Genomic DNA, 17,158 nt, shown 5'->3' on the forward strand with positions numbered 1-17,158 from the left:
TTAGCAAGGCCTGTCTCAGACTGGCTAAGTCCCAGAGATGCGGAGCGCCAGTGTCGCGCTGAGGCCAAGCCCTGGTTGGGGTCCTTAGGTGCGCACCACGTTGTACTCCTTGGGCGCCCAGAGGAGGCGTGGGTGGTGGATCTCAGTACGCGCGCCTATTTCCGGGCTCCAGCAGAACTCAGGTGACAGCACCTTGGCGGGTTTATGCAGCCAGAAGAACTTGTTGAGGTGGCTCTCGTCGTGCCACTTCGCCTCGACACCGCGCTCGCGGTCCTGCTGGATGGCCTGCGCGCAATGCGCCGTCAGCCTGCGCAGCGCCGCCACGCTGCCCCCGAACACGGCTGCGTGGTAGTAGAAGTCGCCCTCGCCAGGTCCCAGCACAGCGGCAGAGCGAGCGCTGCGCTCAAAGGGCAGCAGCCACCGCGGCCAGTGGTAGTGCCAGGCATGCAGCTGGGCCACCGAATCGGCCAGCGCCTCAGGTCCGAAGGCGCCGCTGAAGTGCTGGTCCACGTCCATGCAGAAGAGGAACTGCACCTCACGGCCCAGCCAGCCGCTCAGCGCCTCCGAGAGCGTGCGCATGCGCTCCATGGACACGTCCTGCCAGCGCCGCTCGCGGGCCACGTGCTCCACGCGCAGACTCCGGCCCTGGCCCAGCACCACGTGCGGTACGGCGGCTGGGAGGTCCGTAAACACGTAGTACACGACATGGTGACCCACCATGAAGTGCTGCTCTGCGGTCTCCAGGAAGTGTGCCAGGTACTTCTCCAGATACCTGCCCATGGGGTGTTGGAAGAGGAAGGGTGAACCAGAGTCAGCCTGAACACACCTTCCTGCGACCTTTTCTCCCCCACCCTCAATTTGTGTCTGTACCCGTTTGCCATGAACCCAGTCCTTGTAATCCTACTAGCTCAGACTCTGTAAAATCTTTCCGCTTTGGCTTGACAAGTTAAAGATGGCTGCAAGTTGCCATTCCTGGCCCATAGAGATTATGCATGTTACGAGGAGGGACAATCCTAGGAAAAGTTATTCAGCTAGGAAAGGTAAAGTCTCTCACTTCTTTGCTTACTCCTAGACAGAAGCATTTCTCTTTCTTTACTTAATTGCTTCCATGGCAGTTCCTTCTACTTGGTTGTTCTACCTCCAAAATTTTACCCTCACCCATCCTGTCCTGTGAGCACCCTCCGTTCTTCCCCGTTAATTTCCCCTGGATATTCCTACCTCTTTGAGTCCTCTGATCTGCTGACCCTGCCACTTTCTCAGTATTCATCACTCTTCCTCTGTCTCCTTTCACTTTACCCAGGTGGATCCCCCAGTCCATCAGGAATAATTATGCCCTAGAAGAAGCCCTAGGGGAATAGTCCTGACTTCATTCTGGGAGACCGGGACAGAATGTGCTGTCTTTGCTTCCTGCTTCACCTTGGGATCCTGTAGCAGAGGGGAACAGTGTCCCGCCTCTTATATCCCATGAATGCTCCCACCCCACTCCCCGCCTGGCTAGCAGTCTCTTCCCCAGGCCTTACCTGCCTACAGCAAAGACAGTTAGCCCAATGGTGAGGTTCTGCTGTCCAGTCTTTTGCTGGGCCACATCTGGGTCAAAGGTACCATCCCAAATAATTGGGGCTCCCCAGGAAGTGCATGTCAGAACTTCAGTGCGGGCCCTGGCCGAGGAGTGGGGAGTCCAGTTTATCCATCTTCCCACTTGGTGCGTGCTCACTGCCACCTCCCAGGAACCCACAGATGAATGAGACCAGTCCCTGCCTGAGCAGCCCTGCACAGAATTGATACAGGACTACAGGGCAGGGAGAGGTGTGGCCTGAAGGGGCTGCTGAGGCTGGCAGACTGAGGGTTGGCCCTGCCAGGTGGAGGCATATCAGATACGCAGGGACACTGAGGCATCATTGTGCAGGGTAGGTGGGCATTTTGGGGCTACAGGGGTGATGACTCCTTACCAGGGATACAGGAGACCGGTGAAGTTGTCACTCATCAGGTGCATTTTGGCCGAAGGGCAGATGCCCATGGGGATGAAGATCTCTATATGCCTGTGGGGTGGGGGCTGCAGTGAGCCAGTCTGCCTCAGAACCCTTCCTGCTCCTTACAAGGAGAGGGAGCTCACAAAGACCACTGTGCAGGGCTGAGATGTCCACCTCCTCCATCCCTCTGTGATGCCTTAGCAGTTAGATCTCTAGGGTCTCAATCCCCATCCTGGTGGTCCCACCTAATGCATGGGGAGGGAAGTTGTACCTGACTACAGGAAACCCACACAGAAACAGGCCTAGGACGCCAAGTGCAAATAGGATCAGCAACCAGAAGATTCTTTTCCAGGTCCTAGGGGAAGGAGTGATCAACAACTCAATATTTCTCTCTCTCTCTCTCACACACACACACACACCCCACCACACACACACCACAACACACACACACATACACATTCTCTTATTTATCTAATTTTAACATTTCCTGTTATTTGCCTTGCTGAATAACAATATCTTCTATTCACACAGCATAGACAGTCAAGGAAGCAAAAAGAAGTATGCAGGGAGGAATCTGTCCTATTTGCAGCTCTCCAGTTCCTTTGCATGGAGGTGTAACCAGTTTCTTGTGTAGCCTTTCAGAGAAAATCTATGTAGACACAGGCAAATTATATATGCGTGACAGCAAGTACACATGCATATATACACTCTGTTCCTCCCCCGTTCTCTCCTCCCTTAAATGGTAGTACAGCCAACATATGGATGCCATCGCCGAGCACTACATCTTCAAAGTTATTCTATCTCAGCAGTGAGCTCTGATGTGCTTAGAAGTTGGGCTGCAAACCCAAAGGACCATGGTTCCACCAGCTGCCCTGCAGGAAGATGGGCAGTCTCCTCCCATGCAATTTACTGGCTCTGAAAATCTGCTGGAGAGTCAGCTATGAGTCAGTTCTGACTTGATGATACCTAACAATGACATCAACCGCTTAAATGGCTTTAAAAGCTTTCTAACTTCTTTTTCTAACTACCTAATATATGACTTACACAACTCAGGAACTCTAGTGGTGTAGTGTGTAAAGTATCTGGCTGTTAACAAAAGGGTTGGAAGTTTCAGTCCACTGGCTGCCATGCGGCAATCTCCTCCCATAAAGAATTAGAGCCTCAGAAACCCTGTTGGGGTTGGAATTGACTCAGCAGCAGTAGGCTAATATGTAAATGGTTGGAGCTAATCAGATAATTTACCTAACTGGACCCTTTCTCATAAATATTTTAATTGCTAATCCTTAGTTTTCCTTGCAGCTCTACTTGGAATGACATAGCATGAACTTAGAGCAGTAACATGGGGAGTTGAGATGCTTAGTCTAAGGAGAGGATGAGATGACCTTGGTCTGGAGAGGATGCGGGGATTTACTGACTTGGTGGCTGGGAGTTGAGAGCTGTCTGAGACTTAGAGCTGAGTGGCTGGGCTGCGTTGAGGGCTGATTGTGGCCAGAGCCCACATGTCTCTGATGGTTCCAGTCACCAGGCCAGGTGAAATCCTCCAGAAGAGCTCAGTGGCCCATCTTAGAGGACATGGACTTTGGAATTTGTCCATGGCTGGTGGTTTTCCAGGTAGGATCCAGAATGTTGGGATTAAGCTCCTCCTGGAAATTCATTCTGCTCTTCCTTATCCCTTGCTCTTACATCCTTAGAGTGCAGAGAACCTTAATGATGAAAAACATGGATCCCAGAGCCAGATCCCTGGATTTGGAGCCCAGTATCTCTATTTTCTGACTTGGGCGAGGTTATGAACCCCCTTGTATGTGAAATGGGGAGAATAAGAATACCTTCTGTTACAGATTGAATTGTGTTCACCTAATTATGTGCTATAAAATCCCAATCTTGTGGTTATAATTTCCTTTGGGAATGAGGGGTTCTTTTTCTTTTTTTGGAAGTGTGTATGTGTGTGTACTGTCAAATTGGATCTGATTGGTTCCTCCTTCTCCGGCAGAGCACCTGGTGGATTCGAACCACACACCTCTGGGATTGCAATGAGGGGTTCTTTTGGTTGTTGTTGTTGTTATGTTAGTAGCAAGGGTATAAGCCCAGGTACTCTTACCAATCCATCTCATCCAGGTCTTCCTCTCCTGCACTGTCCTTCCACCCTTCCGAGCATGATATCCTTCTCTAAGGATCAGTCTATCCTGGCCACATGCCAAAAGTATGTGAGACAGAGCTTCAGAATCCTAACCTCCAAGGAGAAACTTGGCTTCCCCCTCTCCAAGACAGATTTACTTGTGTTCTTGGCGATCCATGGAATGTTTAAGACTCTTCTCCAGCACAACTTCAAGGCATAAGGCAATGGGGGTAGATGTGTCAGAGTCAGTGAGCCTGGCTCAGGACAGGGCAGGCTTCAGAGCTGCTGTACATAGGGCCGCTATCACTTGCAGGCGACTTGATGGCACATAACAACAACAAAGATGTAAGCCAATCTTCATGGAGATTTGAAAAGAGCAGATGAGGACAGAGGAGCCAGCAGAGATGGAGGAATATAAATGCTGCTTGAAGCACCAAGGAAGTGGAGAAGAAGCAAAGACCTTTCCCCAGAGCGAGCAAAATGATCCTCCTCTCGAGCCGGCAGTCTTGAGTTTGGACTTACAGCCTTTTAAACCTTGGAAAAATCATTTTTTATTTGTTAAAGCTCCCCTCTTGTGGAATCTCTCTTCTAGCAGCACTGGCTAACTAAGACATTGTCCTTGAAGCATTGTTGTGGACATACAATTAAGACATGCTAAGTCCTTGGAATAAGGCCACATGGATAGCACTGTGCATGTTAGTCATTGTCGCTGTTGATGGCGATAATCACCATTCTTTTAAACAGATTTTCATCATTCCCTGGGCCTCATTCCCTGCTTACAAATCCAAGAGCTGCTCTCTCTGGTCTGCTTCAAGCAGCCAGCCTGCATTGGACCCACTTTGCCTTGCTTTTCCTGGAGCCCTATGCCTACCTCCACTCTGTTGAGCTGTTTCTTGCAAGTACATCTAGTAAATGGCTCTGAGAATAGTCTTGTGATTGTTTGTTCACGTGTATGAGTGTACGCACCACCTCGGCACAGACACCTCCATCTGTTTGATTGGTCAGAAGCCTGACTGCACCCTAATCACACCTGCCTCCACCTCCTGCCATTTCAGGGATGTGTTGAATTGGCCTCCTTGGTCTCACCCCTTGCTGCCCTGCTGTGCTCATGGCTTATCTTTCATCAGGACCATTGCAGCAGCTCCAGCCTTCCCTGCAAGTCACCCCCTGCTTGGCCACCAGAGTCATCTGATTAAAAGCGAGTCAGCCGTAACAATTTTAACATAGCATGGCCATCCCAAAGCCATCTGTATATAGACAGACATATGGAAAAGCATTTGCCCTCACTAGTAATCAAAGACATGCAAATTAGAGCAAGGTGGTATGTTTTGCCTATAAAATGAGCACTTTACCCCTGTCCCCCATAAATGGAAATGACCACGCTGTAAGAATGCAGTAGTCAGGTACTCAAATGCTTGCTACTGGGAGTATAAATCACTAGAGCCTTTTTGGAAAGTGATTTTAGTTAATAGCATTTGAAAGCTTTTAATATTCATTGCTTTTGATCCTGTAACTTCTGCTTCTGGAAATCTGTTGAAAGGAGATAAACTTCAGCATGGATATTATATACTATGATGTTTGCCAGTCTCTGTTAATTTGTGCATTAACATGTACTTGGTGCAAACTCAATATCAGGCTCTGTGTTTAGAGAAATGGGATACATACTTTGCCTTCAGGAAGTAAAGTCATGAAACTCTGATTGTGTGTTTTGAGAGGGAGAGGCAGTCAGATTTCAGATGGCCAACAGGTGACTAAAACACAGCTCAGTGAATGTTGTGACTAGTGTAAACACAAGATATTGTAAGAGGAAATCAGAACCTTGGTAAATGAGGAGGAAGTCAGGAAAACTTCTTAGAGGAGGTGACTTCTAAGCTAGGATCTGAATAATTAAATGTTAGCAAGGCACAGAAGGCAGTGGTTGGAACGAGGTCTATGAAGAGAAAACAGCAGAGTACATGATTAGGTGGTAGTGGTGTTAGATGCCATCTGAGCTGTCACTCATAGCAGCCCTATGAGATCTGAACCCTGTCCTGTCTTGTGCCGTCCTCACAGTCTCTGATATCCTCAAGCCCATTGCTTTTAGTCACTCTGTCAGTCCACCTGGCTGAGGGTCTTTCTCTCCTTGGTGGGTCATTCACCTTTCCAAGTATGATATCCCTCTCCAAGGAATAACCTCACATGCCCAAAGAATGTGAGAAGCAGCTTTATCACCTTTGCCTCCAATGAGCTCTCTGGCTGAGTTGTCTCCAGGGCGTATCTCTGTGTTCTTTTGGTACCATGGACCAAAGAGACAACTCAGCCAGAGAGCTCATTGGAGGCAAAGGTGATAAAGCTGCTTCTCACATTCTTTGGGCATGCGAGGTTATTCCTTGGAGAGGGATATCATACTTGGAAAGGTGAATGAACCACCAAGGAGAGAAAGACCCTCAGCCAGGTGGACTGACAGAGTGACTAAAAGCAATGGTACCAAAGCTCTTTCTCAAGTACTTTGGGCACCTGGCCAGGAGGGACCGATCCTTTGAGAAGGACATCATGCACAGAAAGGTGGAGGGACAGCACAGGAGTGGAAGACCCTGCATGAGATGGATTGATACAGTGACTAGGGCAACGGGGAAAGCTGTATTGCAGTCAGTGAGACAGGCTCATAACAGGGCAGGCTTCAGAGCTATTGTACATATGGTCATTCTGAATTGCAGGCAACTTGATGGCACATAACAACAACAGTGACAAAAATGAGGTAGGTTTATATATAATCTCTGGGAAGAATGGCTCTAATGTATCATGCTATTATAGGCTGAATTGTGTTTCCTCAGCATATGTGTTGAAATTCCTGTAAACCATGTGGAACCTGTAGAATGACCACGAGGCAGTTATTGGAATGGAACAAGGGGATGCTGCATGGTGTAACGTCAGGATAGGAGTGATTAGGGCTGAATCCTTTTACCATACTTAAATCAGTCTGTATGCTTAGTGATAATCAAGGAAACTGGTCTGTATATGTGAAAAAGACCATCAAGATTGGAGGAAGACCCACTCACAACCGGCTATATGCAGGCAGTAGATCCCTGCTTGCACTTACTGATGAAGATAAAGACTTCAGTGGATTGATTATACCTTACCATCAAGACACCAAAAATCCTCGCAAGTGGAATTATGGTAAACAGAAAAGGTCTAAGCTGTCAAGTATTTCCATTTTGCTTAGATCCACAGTCAGTGCCCATGGAAGCAGCAGTTAAAATAATAGCATATTCTTGTGGGCACATTTGCTGCAGAAGACTAGAAGTGTTGAAAAGCAAAGATGTCGCTTTGAGGACTAATACACAACTGACCCTAGTTGTTACATTTTCCTTGGGAGCTCTGGTGGTTTAGTGGCAAGGAATTGTGCTGCCAACGCAAAGGTACATGGTTTGAATCCACCAGCTGCTCTGTGGGAGAAAGATGGGCAGTCAGCTCCCATGTGATATACTTCCTCTGAAAACCTGCCAGAGGATCAGTTATGGGTCAGTTCCAACTCTTGCCTTGATGGTACACAACAGCGGCCTACGGGTGAGGAAGAGTTTAGGCATTTGAATGATGTTTTGGTGAAGAATATTGGACTTGCAGATGAATGAACAGATCTGTCTTGGAAAAAGTACTGCCAGAATGCTCCTTAGAAGTAAGGACAGTGAGACTGTCACTCACATACTTTGAATAAGTTACCAGGAGGGACTGGAATTGTGCTGCAGTCCCAAAGGTGTACATTTCAAGTCTACCAGTGCCTCTGTGGGAGAAAGGTGGGCATTTCCTCCTGTGTGATTTCCTGCCTCTGAAAACCTGCTGGAGGGTCAGCCGTGGGTGATTTCTGACTCGATGGTACACAGCAATCAGGAGGGACCAGTCCCTGGAGAAGGACATCATGTTTGCTAATGTTGTTAGTTGTTGTTGTTAGATGCCAACAAGTTGAGTACATAGCGACTCATATGTGTGAGTCATAGTTGACTCATAGTGACCTCATGAACAAAAGATCCGAACTTCCTCCATCCTGTGCTATCCCCACACTTCTTGACACACAAGAGCCCATGGCAGTAGTCACAGTATCAATCCACCTGGTTGAGAGTCTTCCTCTCCTTCACCAACCCTCCACCCTTCCCAGCATCATGTCCTCCAACGAAGCCCCTCCTAGCAACATGTCCAAAGTACGTGAGGCCTCCAAAAGACCTGCCTCCAAAGAGCACTCCTGCTGCCCCTCTCCAAGACATATCTGTTTGTTCTCTTGGCCGCCATGGGATGTTCAGTGCTCTTCTCCAACCATAGCTCAAAGGCATCAATTCTTTTTCTGTCATCCTTATTTGTTGTCCAGCTCTCAGATGCATAGGAAGTAATCAAAGACTATGGCATGAATCAGATGCCCCTTGATATGGTAGATAGACCAGTCTCACCCACCTGCTGTCAAGTCCGCCCTGACTCATATCGCCCTTCCTCTTGATTTTGGAGCTGTAAATCTTTAGGGGAGGGGACACTGCCCATCTTTCTCCCATGGAGTCACTGGTGGACTTGAACCACCGACCTTTTGGTTAGCAAGCCAACACATTACCTCCTATGCCACTAGAGATAAGAGAGTCAGCAAAAATGCTGCAGAATCTCAGCGAGGTGGGTTGTCAAACAGTGGCTGCCCCAGTGAGTGCAAACACAGCAGGGACTGTGGGGGCAGCAGAGTCCCAGGCTGCACGGCATTCCGTGGTACATACGGTCACTGTGCATGGGAGTCAGCTCTGCAGCACCCACCAACCACGGTGAACAGACAAAAAAAAACTAGTTGATTCTGACTTTTTGGCACCAAGGGTGGCAGAATAGCTCTGTTCTCTGTAAAGTGTTCAAGGCAGTTAGTAATCGGAAAGTCACCAGACTTCCTTCTATGGAAAATGAACAGCAGTCTTTCAGCAGTGCAGATGGTCCTACACGTCTTTTGGCCTAGTCAGATGACTTTGTTGTGAGGTAGTTCTGATGTCACTTGAATTACCTTTTAAAATTTTCATTATTATTGACTTTTATTATCATTGTCTATAAAGTTGGTCTTTGAGCACCTGCTGCAGCATTGTATATGTTACTAACAATTAAAAGATGTTTGTAGGGACTGTTAGAGTCATAAGTCACCTGTAGTTGAGGGCTTAACCATGTGTGCCATTCAGAGACTCTGCCCTCCTCTCTGTATTTCAGGGTGTAATCTTATTTGGAAACAGGTTTGTGTTTTTTCTGTTGTTATAGATTAATGAACTTTATCAGTGTAGGGTGTGTCCTGAATCTAATCACTTTTGAGTTGCAAAAGAGCAGATTAGATGCAGAAGTGTGCACCAAATGCGGGTGTGGGTGTTGCATGAGGATCACTGGGGACCTGAGAGATTCTGGGGCCCCAGAGGCTGAAAGAGCTGAGAGAACACCTTTGTCTAGATCCATGCCCTGCATTTAGAACTCTGGCCTTCTGACTATGAAAAACAAATTCGTTTTCTTTAAAGTCACCAGTTGGAGGGGTTTCTGTTCTAACAACCTTAGAAAGTGAAGACCCTTGAAAAAGGAAGAAGCTGCTCTGTGTGGAAGGAATGACCTGACACCTGTGCATTTGCAGACATGTGATCTTTGTTCTCCCACATATATGTAGGGAGAGATCTAGGACATCTTTCAATAGTAATATAAGCGGGCTACATGTGTAACTTTACATTTTTAGTAACCATATTAACAAACAAACAACGGATTTAGAAGAGGTCGTGGTACTAGGGATATTATAGCTAATATTAGGTGGATCTTAGCAGAAAGCAGAGAATACCAGAAGAATGTCTATCTGTACCTGACTACGCAAAGGCTTTTGACTGTGTGGATCACAACAAGCTGTGACTGACTCTGAGAAGAATGGGAATCTCAGAACATTTGATTGTGAAAACCAATGCAAAACCTATACTTGGATCAAGAAGCAGTTGTCAGAACAGAGCAAGGAGATACTACATGGTTCAAAATAAAGAAGGGGGGGTCCATCAGGGATGTATTTTGTCTCCATACCTTTTCAATCTGTATGCAGAACAGATCATCCGAGACGCTGGGCTGTAGGAAGAAGAATGTGGCATCAGGATTGATGGAAGAATCGTCAACAACCTGCGTTATGTGGATGACACAACCTTGCTGAAACTGAGGAGTACCTTAAGCGCTTGCTGCAGAAGGTCAAGGACTGCAGTCTTCAATATGGATTGAAGGTCAGCATCAAGTAAACAAAGATTCTCACCACTGGGCCAATTGGCAGCATCAGTATGGATGGTGAAAAGATTGAGATAGCTAACAGTTTTCGTTTACTTGGCTCCACAGTCAACTCTTGGTAACAGCAACCAGGAAATCAGGAGACGAATTGCATTGGGAAAGTCAGCTGTGAGGGACCTCTCAAGAGTACTGAAGAGCAGCGACATCAGTCTGGAGACTAAGGTGTGCCTCAACCAGGCTATAGTCTTTGCAATTACGTGCTATGCATCAGAGAGTTGGACAGTGACTAGGGATGATAGAAAGAGAATTGATGCCTTTGAGTTGTGGCTCTGGAGAAGAGTGTTGAATATACCATGGACTGCTAGGAGAACAAACAGATTTGTCCTGGAGAGGGTGAAGCCGGAATGTTCCCTGGAGTCAAGGATTCTGAAGCTTTGTCTGACATACTTTGGGCATGTTGCAAGGAGGGACTGGTCCTTGGAGAGGGACATCATGTTTGGGAGAGCAGAGGGACAGCGCAGGAGGGAAGACCTTTGATGAGATGGATTGATTCTGTGACTGGGGTAGTGGGAATGAGTATGTTTGAGATGGCGAGGTTAGCACAGAATAGAATGGCGTTTAGGGCTCTTGTACATAGGGTCGCTGTGAGTCGCAAGTGACTCGATGGCACATAATAACAACAACAACAACAACAACATTAACAAAAGGGGGAAAAAATAGAATTATTTTGAATATTTTTATTTGACCCAATATATCCAAGTACAATTTTAACATGGAATCACTATCAAAAGTCTTAATGACATATTTTACATTCTTGGTTTATGCTAAACCTGCAAAACACATCAGAACATGTTTTGATTGAAACTGGCCTCATTTCAGGTGCTTAATAGCTCATTTGGTGTCCACCATATTGGACATCATGGCTTTAAATGACTCACAAGGCTGCTGAGGTCGGAGGAGAGGAGGGAAATTTGACTTTTCACCGGGTCCACATCTACCCTGGAAGGTGTGGAGTGACGCCCGGAGGCTCTGGTGACGCCGAGCTGGCCCTTATGAGAGTTAGTGACAGAGGACACCTGCTGATGCTGGTGGTGCCACACTAACCATTTGAATGTCTCATGAGCACTTCAAACGTAGATGGTCAGAAAGGAACTCTGGTTTTTCTCTGAAACCTGCAGTCTCCCCAGGTCTACAGATACCGACCCCATTTCTCATTGGGTCGCTATGAGTCAAGCTTGACTCGACAGGACCCAACAACAACAGCAACCTCATTTCTTAAACTTGATGCCTAGGACCTGTCTTGACTTACTCCTTCCCCTCTCTGACCACATCCAGTCCTCCAGCAAAGTTCACAGACATCCCCTTTGGGGCATACCCATGTCCACTCACTAGCCTTCATCCAGTCCACTCTGGCTGCTGTGTCTCTCACCTGAGTACCTTCTGTAGCGCCTCCCACCAGAACTCAGCAACCCTCCTCTCTGCTTGTGCTTTACTCCATCCTCATAGGTGATCTTCTAAGAGATGTGTTAGACACCTTTCCTCTCTTAAAGACCTCTCCATAACTTGTCAAGGAGCAGTGCTCTTTGGTCCGATTCACATCCTGGACTGAGGCTGCAGCCCTTTTAGTAGTGCTTGCCACTGCAGCCCGGTACCCAGCCTTGTGCCGCTCTGTGTGGTCCTGCTTAATAGACCTCAGGTTCAGATCGCTGGGTGTCTTTGCTCATCATGTGACTCATCTCTGTCACTGACTCTGACCAACGTCTGTCTCTCACCCATCCCCTTGCCAGGCCCTGGGCTCCCATAGGCATGTGTCTACTGAAAGCTGTGTCCGCCTTGGTGTTCTGCAGAGACCTCAGATTCTCCTCTCCAGGCTATGCTTTGCATTTCTTCCAATGTGATAATCTTCATTTTGTGTTCTCAGTGACTGGCCCAAGTTACCTGAGTGGGACCCCCTTCTCCCTCCCTTCCAGGTCTGTGACTTCTGTCTCCTCCGTGCCGGAAGCCTTTCTTCTTTCCATCTCCACATTGTCTTTTTCTGTCATCTACCTCACAGGTGCCTCCTCATTCTTTACTACCCAGAGTCGTCCTTGGGGAAGGTCCCTGTGGTGTCTCCCTTCCCCACCCTCCCCACTGTGCTGCCTGACCCCATGTTGGGACCTCTCATGTGGCCTGTACCAGCTGTCTTATATATGACTGTCACCCTTACCAGCCTGCTGCAATTTCTGTTTTTATTGTTGCCATCGAGCTGGTTCCAACTCATAGTGACCCTGCGTACAACAAGATAAAACACTGCCTCATGCTGTCTGCACAGCCATTGCTACATTCGAGCCCATGTTCACAGCCGCTGTGTTAGTGCATCTTGTTGATGGACTTATTAACCATTTACTTTACCAAGCAGCATGTTCTTCCCCAGAGACTGGTCTCTCCTGATGATGTGTTCAAAGTATGTGATACGAAGTATGTTTTATTAGACTTTGTAATTTTAGTGCTCAATTCCAAAGCTGCCTCATAATTCGTAGTATTAAAAATTATTCAGTAAACTAATATAGCAATGAATGGATTCTTTGTCTTCATAATTTTTTTTCCCCAAATGGTTAGTCCTTTGCTTAAAACATCAATTACTTCAGGATCAAGTGTACAATCTTTTTTACATAAATACTTACAGAACCACTCTGCCACATATTTACATGCCTATCCCATTAAAATCTAGCCACAATTCTTTCATGTAGATACTATTGATTATCTCCACTTTATGTGGGAAGGCTAGTCACTCAGAAGGGGTCACACAGCTGATAAGGGCTGATGCTGAAAGTTAGACCTAGTTCTGTTGGACACATATAGCAATTGAGATTCCTTAGAGTGCGATTGACACAGGACAGAGCAGAGTTTAGGGCTGTTGTACATAGGGTCGCTATGAGTCGCAAGCGACTCAACGGCGCATAACAACAACAACGTGATCAGACCCTGGACACTCCAGACAGCACCCTTGGCACCAGCAGTCAGGAAATCAAAAGAGGAGTTGCATTGGGAAAATCTGCTCTCTGGGACCTCTCCAGAGTACTGAGAAGCAATGATGTCAGTGTAGAGATTAAGGTGCACCTGATTCAGGTTATGGTCATTGCAATTACTTGCTATGGATTAGAGCTGGACAGTGACTAAAGATGATAGAAGAACTGATGCGTTTGAGTTGTGTTGGAGAAGAGTATTGAACATACTATGGACCACCAAGAGAACAAACAGGTCTGTGTTGGAGAGGGTGAAACCAAGTTTTTCTTTGGAAGTTAGGAGTTTGAAGTTCCACCTCACATACTTTGGTCATGTGGCCAGGAGTGACTGATCCTTGGAGAAGGACATCATGCTTAGAAGGGCGAAGGGTCAGCACAGGAGAAGAGGACCCCAGCTGAGATGGATTGATACAGTAACTGGCTTAATGGGGGATTGGTGTGTCAGAGTCAGTGAGACTGGCTCAGGACAGGGCAGATTTCAGAGCTGTTGTACATAGGGTCACTATGAGTTGCAGGCGACTGGATGGCACAGAACAACAGCAACAACACATGACCAGACACTGGCACACCCCTGAAACTTGTGTCCTGTTCCCCACAAGTTTGGCTCATTCCAAGGCATGCCTCGTGTTTTCCACCCATCAGTGGCCCTCTTGCAAGAAGCCTTTCCCAAAGCCATTGGGGACTAAGATCTCAGGGAGCCCCACCATGTCTCCTCACTTTAACTTCAGCTTGAAGCCCGGTTCTCAGAAGGCTGGCTGCAGCTGGATAGCTCCAGTTCCAGGAGGCTTGGCCAGACCCGGTACACCCAGGTGGCAAAAACTGCCCAGGAGGTCATGATGGAGGTACTACCTAAGCTGGAGGGAAGCAGGAGGTTGGAGCAGACTCCCTGCTCTCTCTGCTTTCGCACACTGCCCTCCTGGCCCTCTTAGCTAGCCTCTTCCTGTCCAAGACAAAGAAAACTGATGCTTATCGTGGGCACTGGGCCAGGGCGGCCAGGCAGAGCTGGTCTCAAGCAGCCCAGGGGACCTCAAACTATCAGGTCTGAGTGAGTGCTGAGGGCCAACCCTGTGCCCAAGTTCGTGGAGAACTATGACCCATTTCCTTGATCATATATTTTTAAACGAACCCTTTCCATGCCGCTCCACTTGGAGAAGGTGTTCTGTCAAGCCTCATTCAGTGCCCTGCTCCCTACTGGCCTTGTGTTCATGAAGAGAATAAAGATCAGCCATCTGTAAGAAGTTTTTTTTTAGTGTTTTGGTTTCTTTTTTGTCCTGGACAGTCACTCCCAATGGCAGAGCCCTTCTTTATGGGAAGGACGCACCCATGGTTTTTGCTTTATAGCTAATGGGGCTTCAGACTTCAGGGAAGCAAGTCACTTCAGATGGTGACCTGGCGTGTCACCATCTGTAACATTCTTGAGACAGATCGTCCATGCTCAATCCTACTGTCTGTCCCCCCAACCATCTCATTACCTCTCAGGCACTGTTCCTGTCAGAGAGCTGCCTTCTCCCAGGACCTGTGGCTCAGCCGGACGCCGCGCATTGGACCAGCCTTGGTAACTCCTTCATGACTTTTGGTCACCAGACCGATCTTCTCTTATCTATCCCTGTCCCCTCATCCCTCCACCTGATCAAGGTGTCCCCACTCACCGGAGTCCCTCCATGAGAGCAGCACTGATGGGATAGCCTGCCGGGAGCCCTCTCAGCTCAGATTCCAGGAGAGAAATGACCTGTTCCTGGTGGCAGGGGAGAAACAGTTCCGGCCCCTCTGCCTCAGGAGCCACACCCACAATGGTAAGCAGGATGGACAGCCCAGGAGAGACTTGCTCGGGGCGGGGACTGACCGGGTGAGCTGGACTTAGGGGAGGGGCCGGGGTTGGAAACCCCTCTGCATCCATTCACCTGGAAGAGAGTGAATCCAAGTAAGGCCAACTCAGGGTAGAAGAGGCTCTGGGCTGTTTTGGGCTGATGCCTCCACCCTCCCAGGGGTCTTTGAGCCCTTCACCCTTCCTCAGTGTCTTCCAGTTCTGACAATGACCAGAAATCAGGGCTTGACATTCACCGTCAGGTGAAACCCTGTTCTGCAGAATCTCAGCCAGCTCTCAAGGGCCCTGGTTGCTGCTTTGTGACCTTGGACAGTTCACATCACCTTTTGGAGCCCTTTGCCTCCTCAGTAAATAAGACGTATACACCAGTCACCCAGGATGGCTCGAGGCCCAGATCAGAGAGTGGATTCGGATCAGCTTTGTAAAGTTTATACCAGCTAGTATTTTCCATGTTGTGACCAATAGAGGTACTGTGAAATTAATTTCATATATTGAAAAACCCTGAAAACACTCAAAGGCTTTGCTCTCAAGTCAGAGCCCACTCATAGCTGAACCTCTGGGGGATTTTCAGAGGCTTTAAATTTCATGGGAGGAGATTACCCACCTTCTTCCCTTGATACAATTGATGGTCTCAAACTACCTCCCTTTGAGTTGGCAGAACAACTCCTTGTTAGGCCCAGACCAAGGCCAAGGGAGAGAATAAAGAATTAAAAGAACAGGACACATCAACAAAAGGGAGTGAACGGCCTCACCCACCTATAAACCACAATGGCATGTACCTCCCTTCCCTCCCTAAAGACCCTGCTATAAAAATCCTCCCAAATACGCCCTAAGTGCAACTTCCTTGTTCTCTCGTTTTGAGGCCAAGGAACATGGCCTGGGAGCTCCATGGCCTAAGCAGTAAACTTGTAATTTGTTTTTAAAAATTATCTTACCTTGGGATTTACTACATAGTGATTCTTTGCAATAAATCATAGTCCTTTCTACATAGATGTTTTTAAACACTCTAGGGGGGAGAAATCTGCTTTAAGCTTTCTTTCCTGCTCTCTGGTCTCTTCCTTAAGTCCTTGGCCCTATATCCAGGATGAAGACCTAACACTCTCTACCTACTAGGCCATCCTCCAGAGGGTTTTCAGAGGCAGTAAATTGCATTGGGAGGAGATTGACTGCCCATCTTTCTCCTGAGGAACAGCTGGTCGATTTGAACCCTGTGCTTTCGGGTTGCAGTGCAGCACTAATCAGCCACCAGTGTTCCCTATCAGTGTGTGTATATATACTCTCCCCGATCCCTGCCAACTGTGGGTCATGATCACAAAAAGTTAGAGAATTATGTGTATAAACAGGAAAAAAACTCCTATATTTAAGGAAGTAGTTTTAGGTTAGGGTCTTTCATCTAAATAAATAATACTTAGCTAAGTAATCTCAAACTCATATCCTCTACAGGAAGCACTAAAGACATTATAGTCAATGTCACATGGATCTTGGTAGAAAGAGTATCAGAGGAATGTGCATTTGTGCTTTGTTGGCTATGCAAAGGCATTTCACTCTGTCTTTGTTGGCTATGCAAAGGCATTTCACTCTGTGGGTACCAAACTGTGGTTCACCTTGAGGAAAATGGGCATCCTAGAACACTTGATTGTGCTTATGTGAAACCTATACTTTGACCAGGAAGCAATCCTTAGAACATAGCAGGGAAGCACCACATGGTTCAAAATCAGGAAGGGAGTGCAACAGAGATGTGTCTTGTCTCCACAGCCTAGAGCCTCTAATACCTTTTCAATCTATATTCAAAATGGATAATTCGGGAGACTGGGCTTTATTAGGAGGAATGTGGTATTCCAAAAGGCAGCTCAGAATGACAAAACAAAATATTACAATGAAATGTGTGAGGAGCTAGAGTCGGAAAATCGAAAGGGCCGGACTTGCTCAGCATTTCTTAAGCTCAAGGAACTGAAGAACGGATTCAAATGTAGAGTTGCTATAATCAAGGATGCTCTAGGCAGAATATTAAATGATCCAG

The 17,158-nt window shown here is 47.3% G+C and overlaps 1 protein-coding gene across 1 annotated transcript; it reads right to left on the bottom strand.

Annotated features, from left to right (window-relative positions):
* Positions 1-84: 84 nt before the first annotated feature.
* On the bottom strand, positions 85-8,534 carry A3GALT2 (alpha 1,3-galactosyltransferase 2). The gene is made up of 5 exons (XM_006886572.1): positions 8,509-8,534; positions 2,242-2,325; positions 1,950-2,039; positions 1,521-1,658; positions 85-772 (listed from the first exon to the last, which is right to left on the bottom strand). The coding sequence occupies exons 1-5, from the start codon at positions 8,532-8,534 to the stop codon at positions 85-87; spliced, it is 1,026 nt and encodes a 341-aa protein (XP_006886634.1).
* Between the last annotated feature and the right edge of the window lie 8,624 nt (positions 8,535-17,158).

Source organism: Elephantulus edwardii, unplaced genomic scaffold (genome assembly GCF_000299155.1).
Source record: "Elephantulus edwardii isolate Elephantulus edwardi_28Jun2011 unplaced genomic scaffold, EleEdw1.0 scaffold00049, whole genome shotgun sequence".
Taxonomy (NCBI): Eukaryota; Metazoa; Chordata; class Mammalia; order Macroscelidea; family Macroscelididae; genus Elephantulus; species Elephantulus edwardii.

Bases quoted from the DNA above. Each gene is read 5' to 3' on its own strand.
- A3GALT2 (XM_006886572.1), bottom strand. From the start codon at position 8,534: ATGAGTCAGGGCGGACTTGACAGCAG. The intron at 2,326-8,508 runs GTGGGTGAGACT...TCCTTCCCCTAG, and splicing joins CAGGGCGGACTTGACAGCAG to GACCTGGAAAAGAATCTTCT. The intron at 2,040-2,241 runs GTACAACTTCCC...CCCACCCCACAG, and splicing joins TGTGGGTTTCCTGTAGTCAG to GCATATAGAGATCTTCATCC.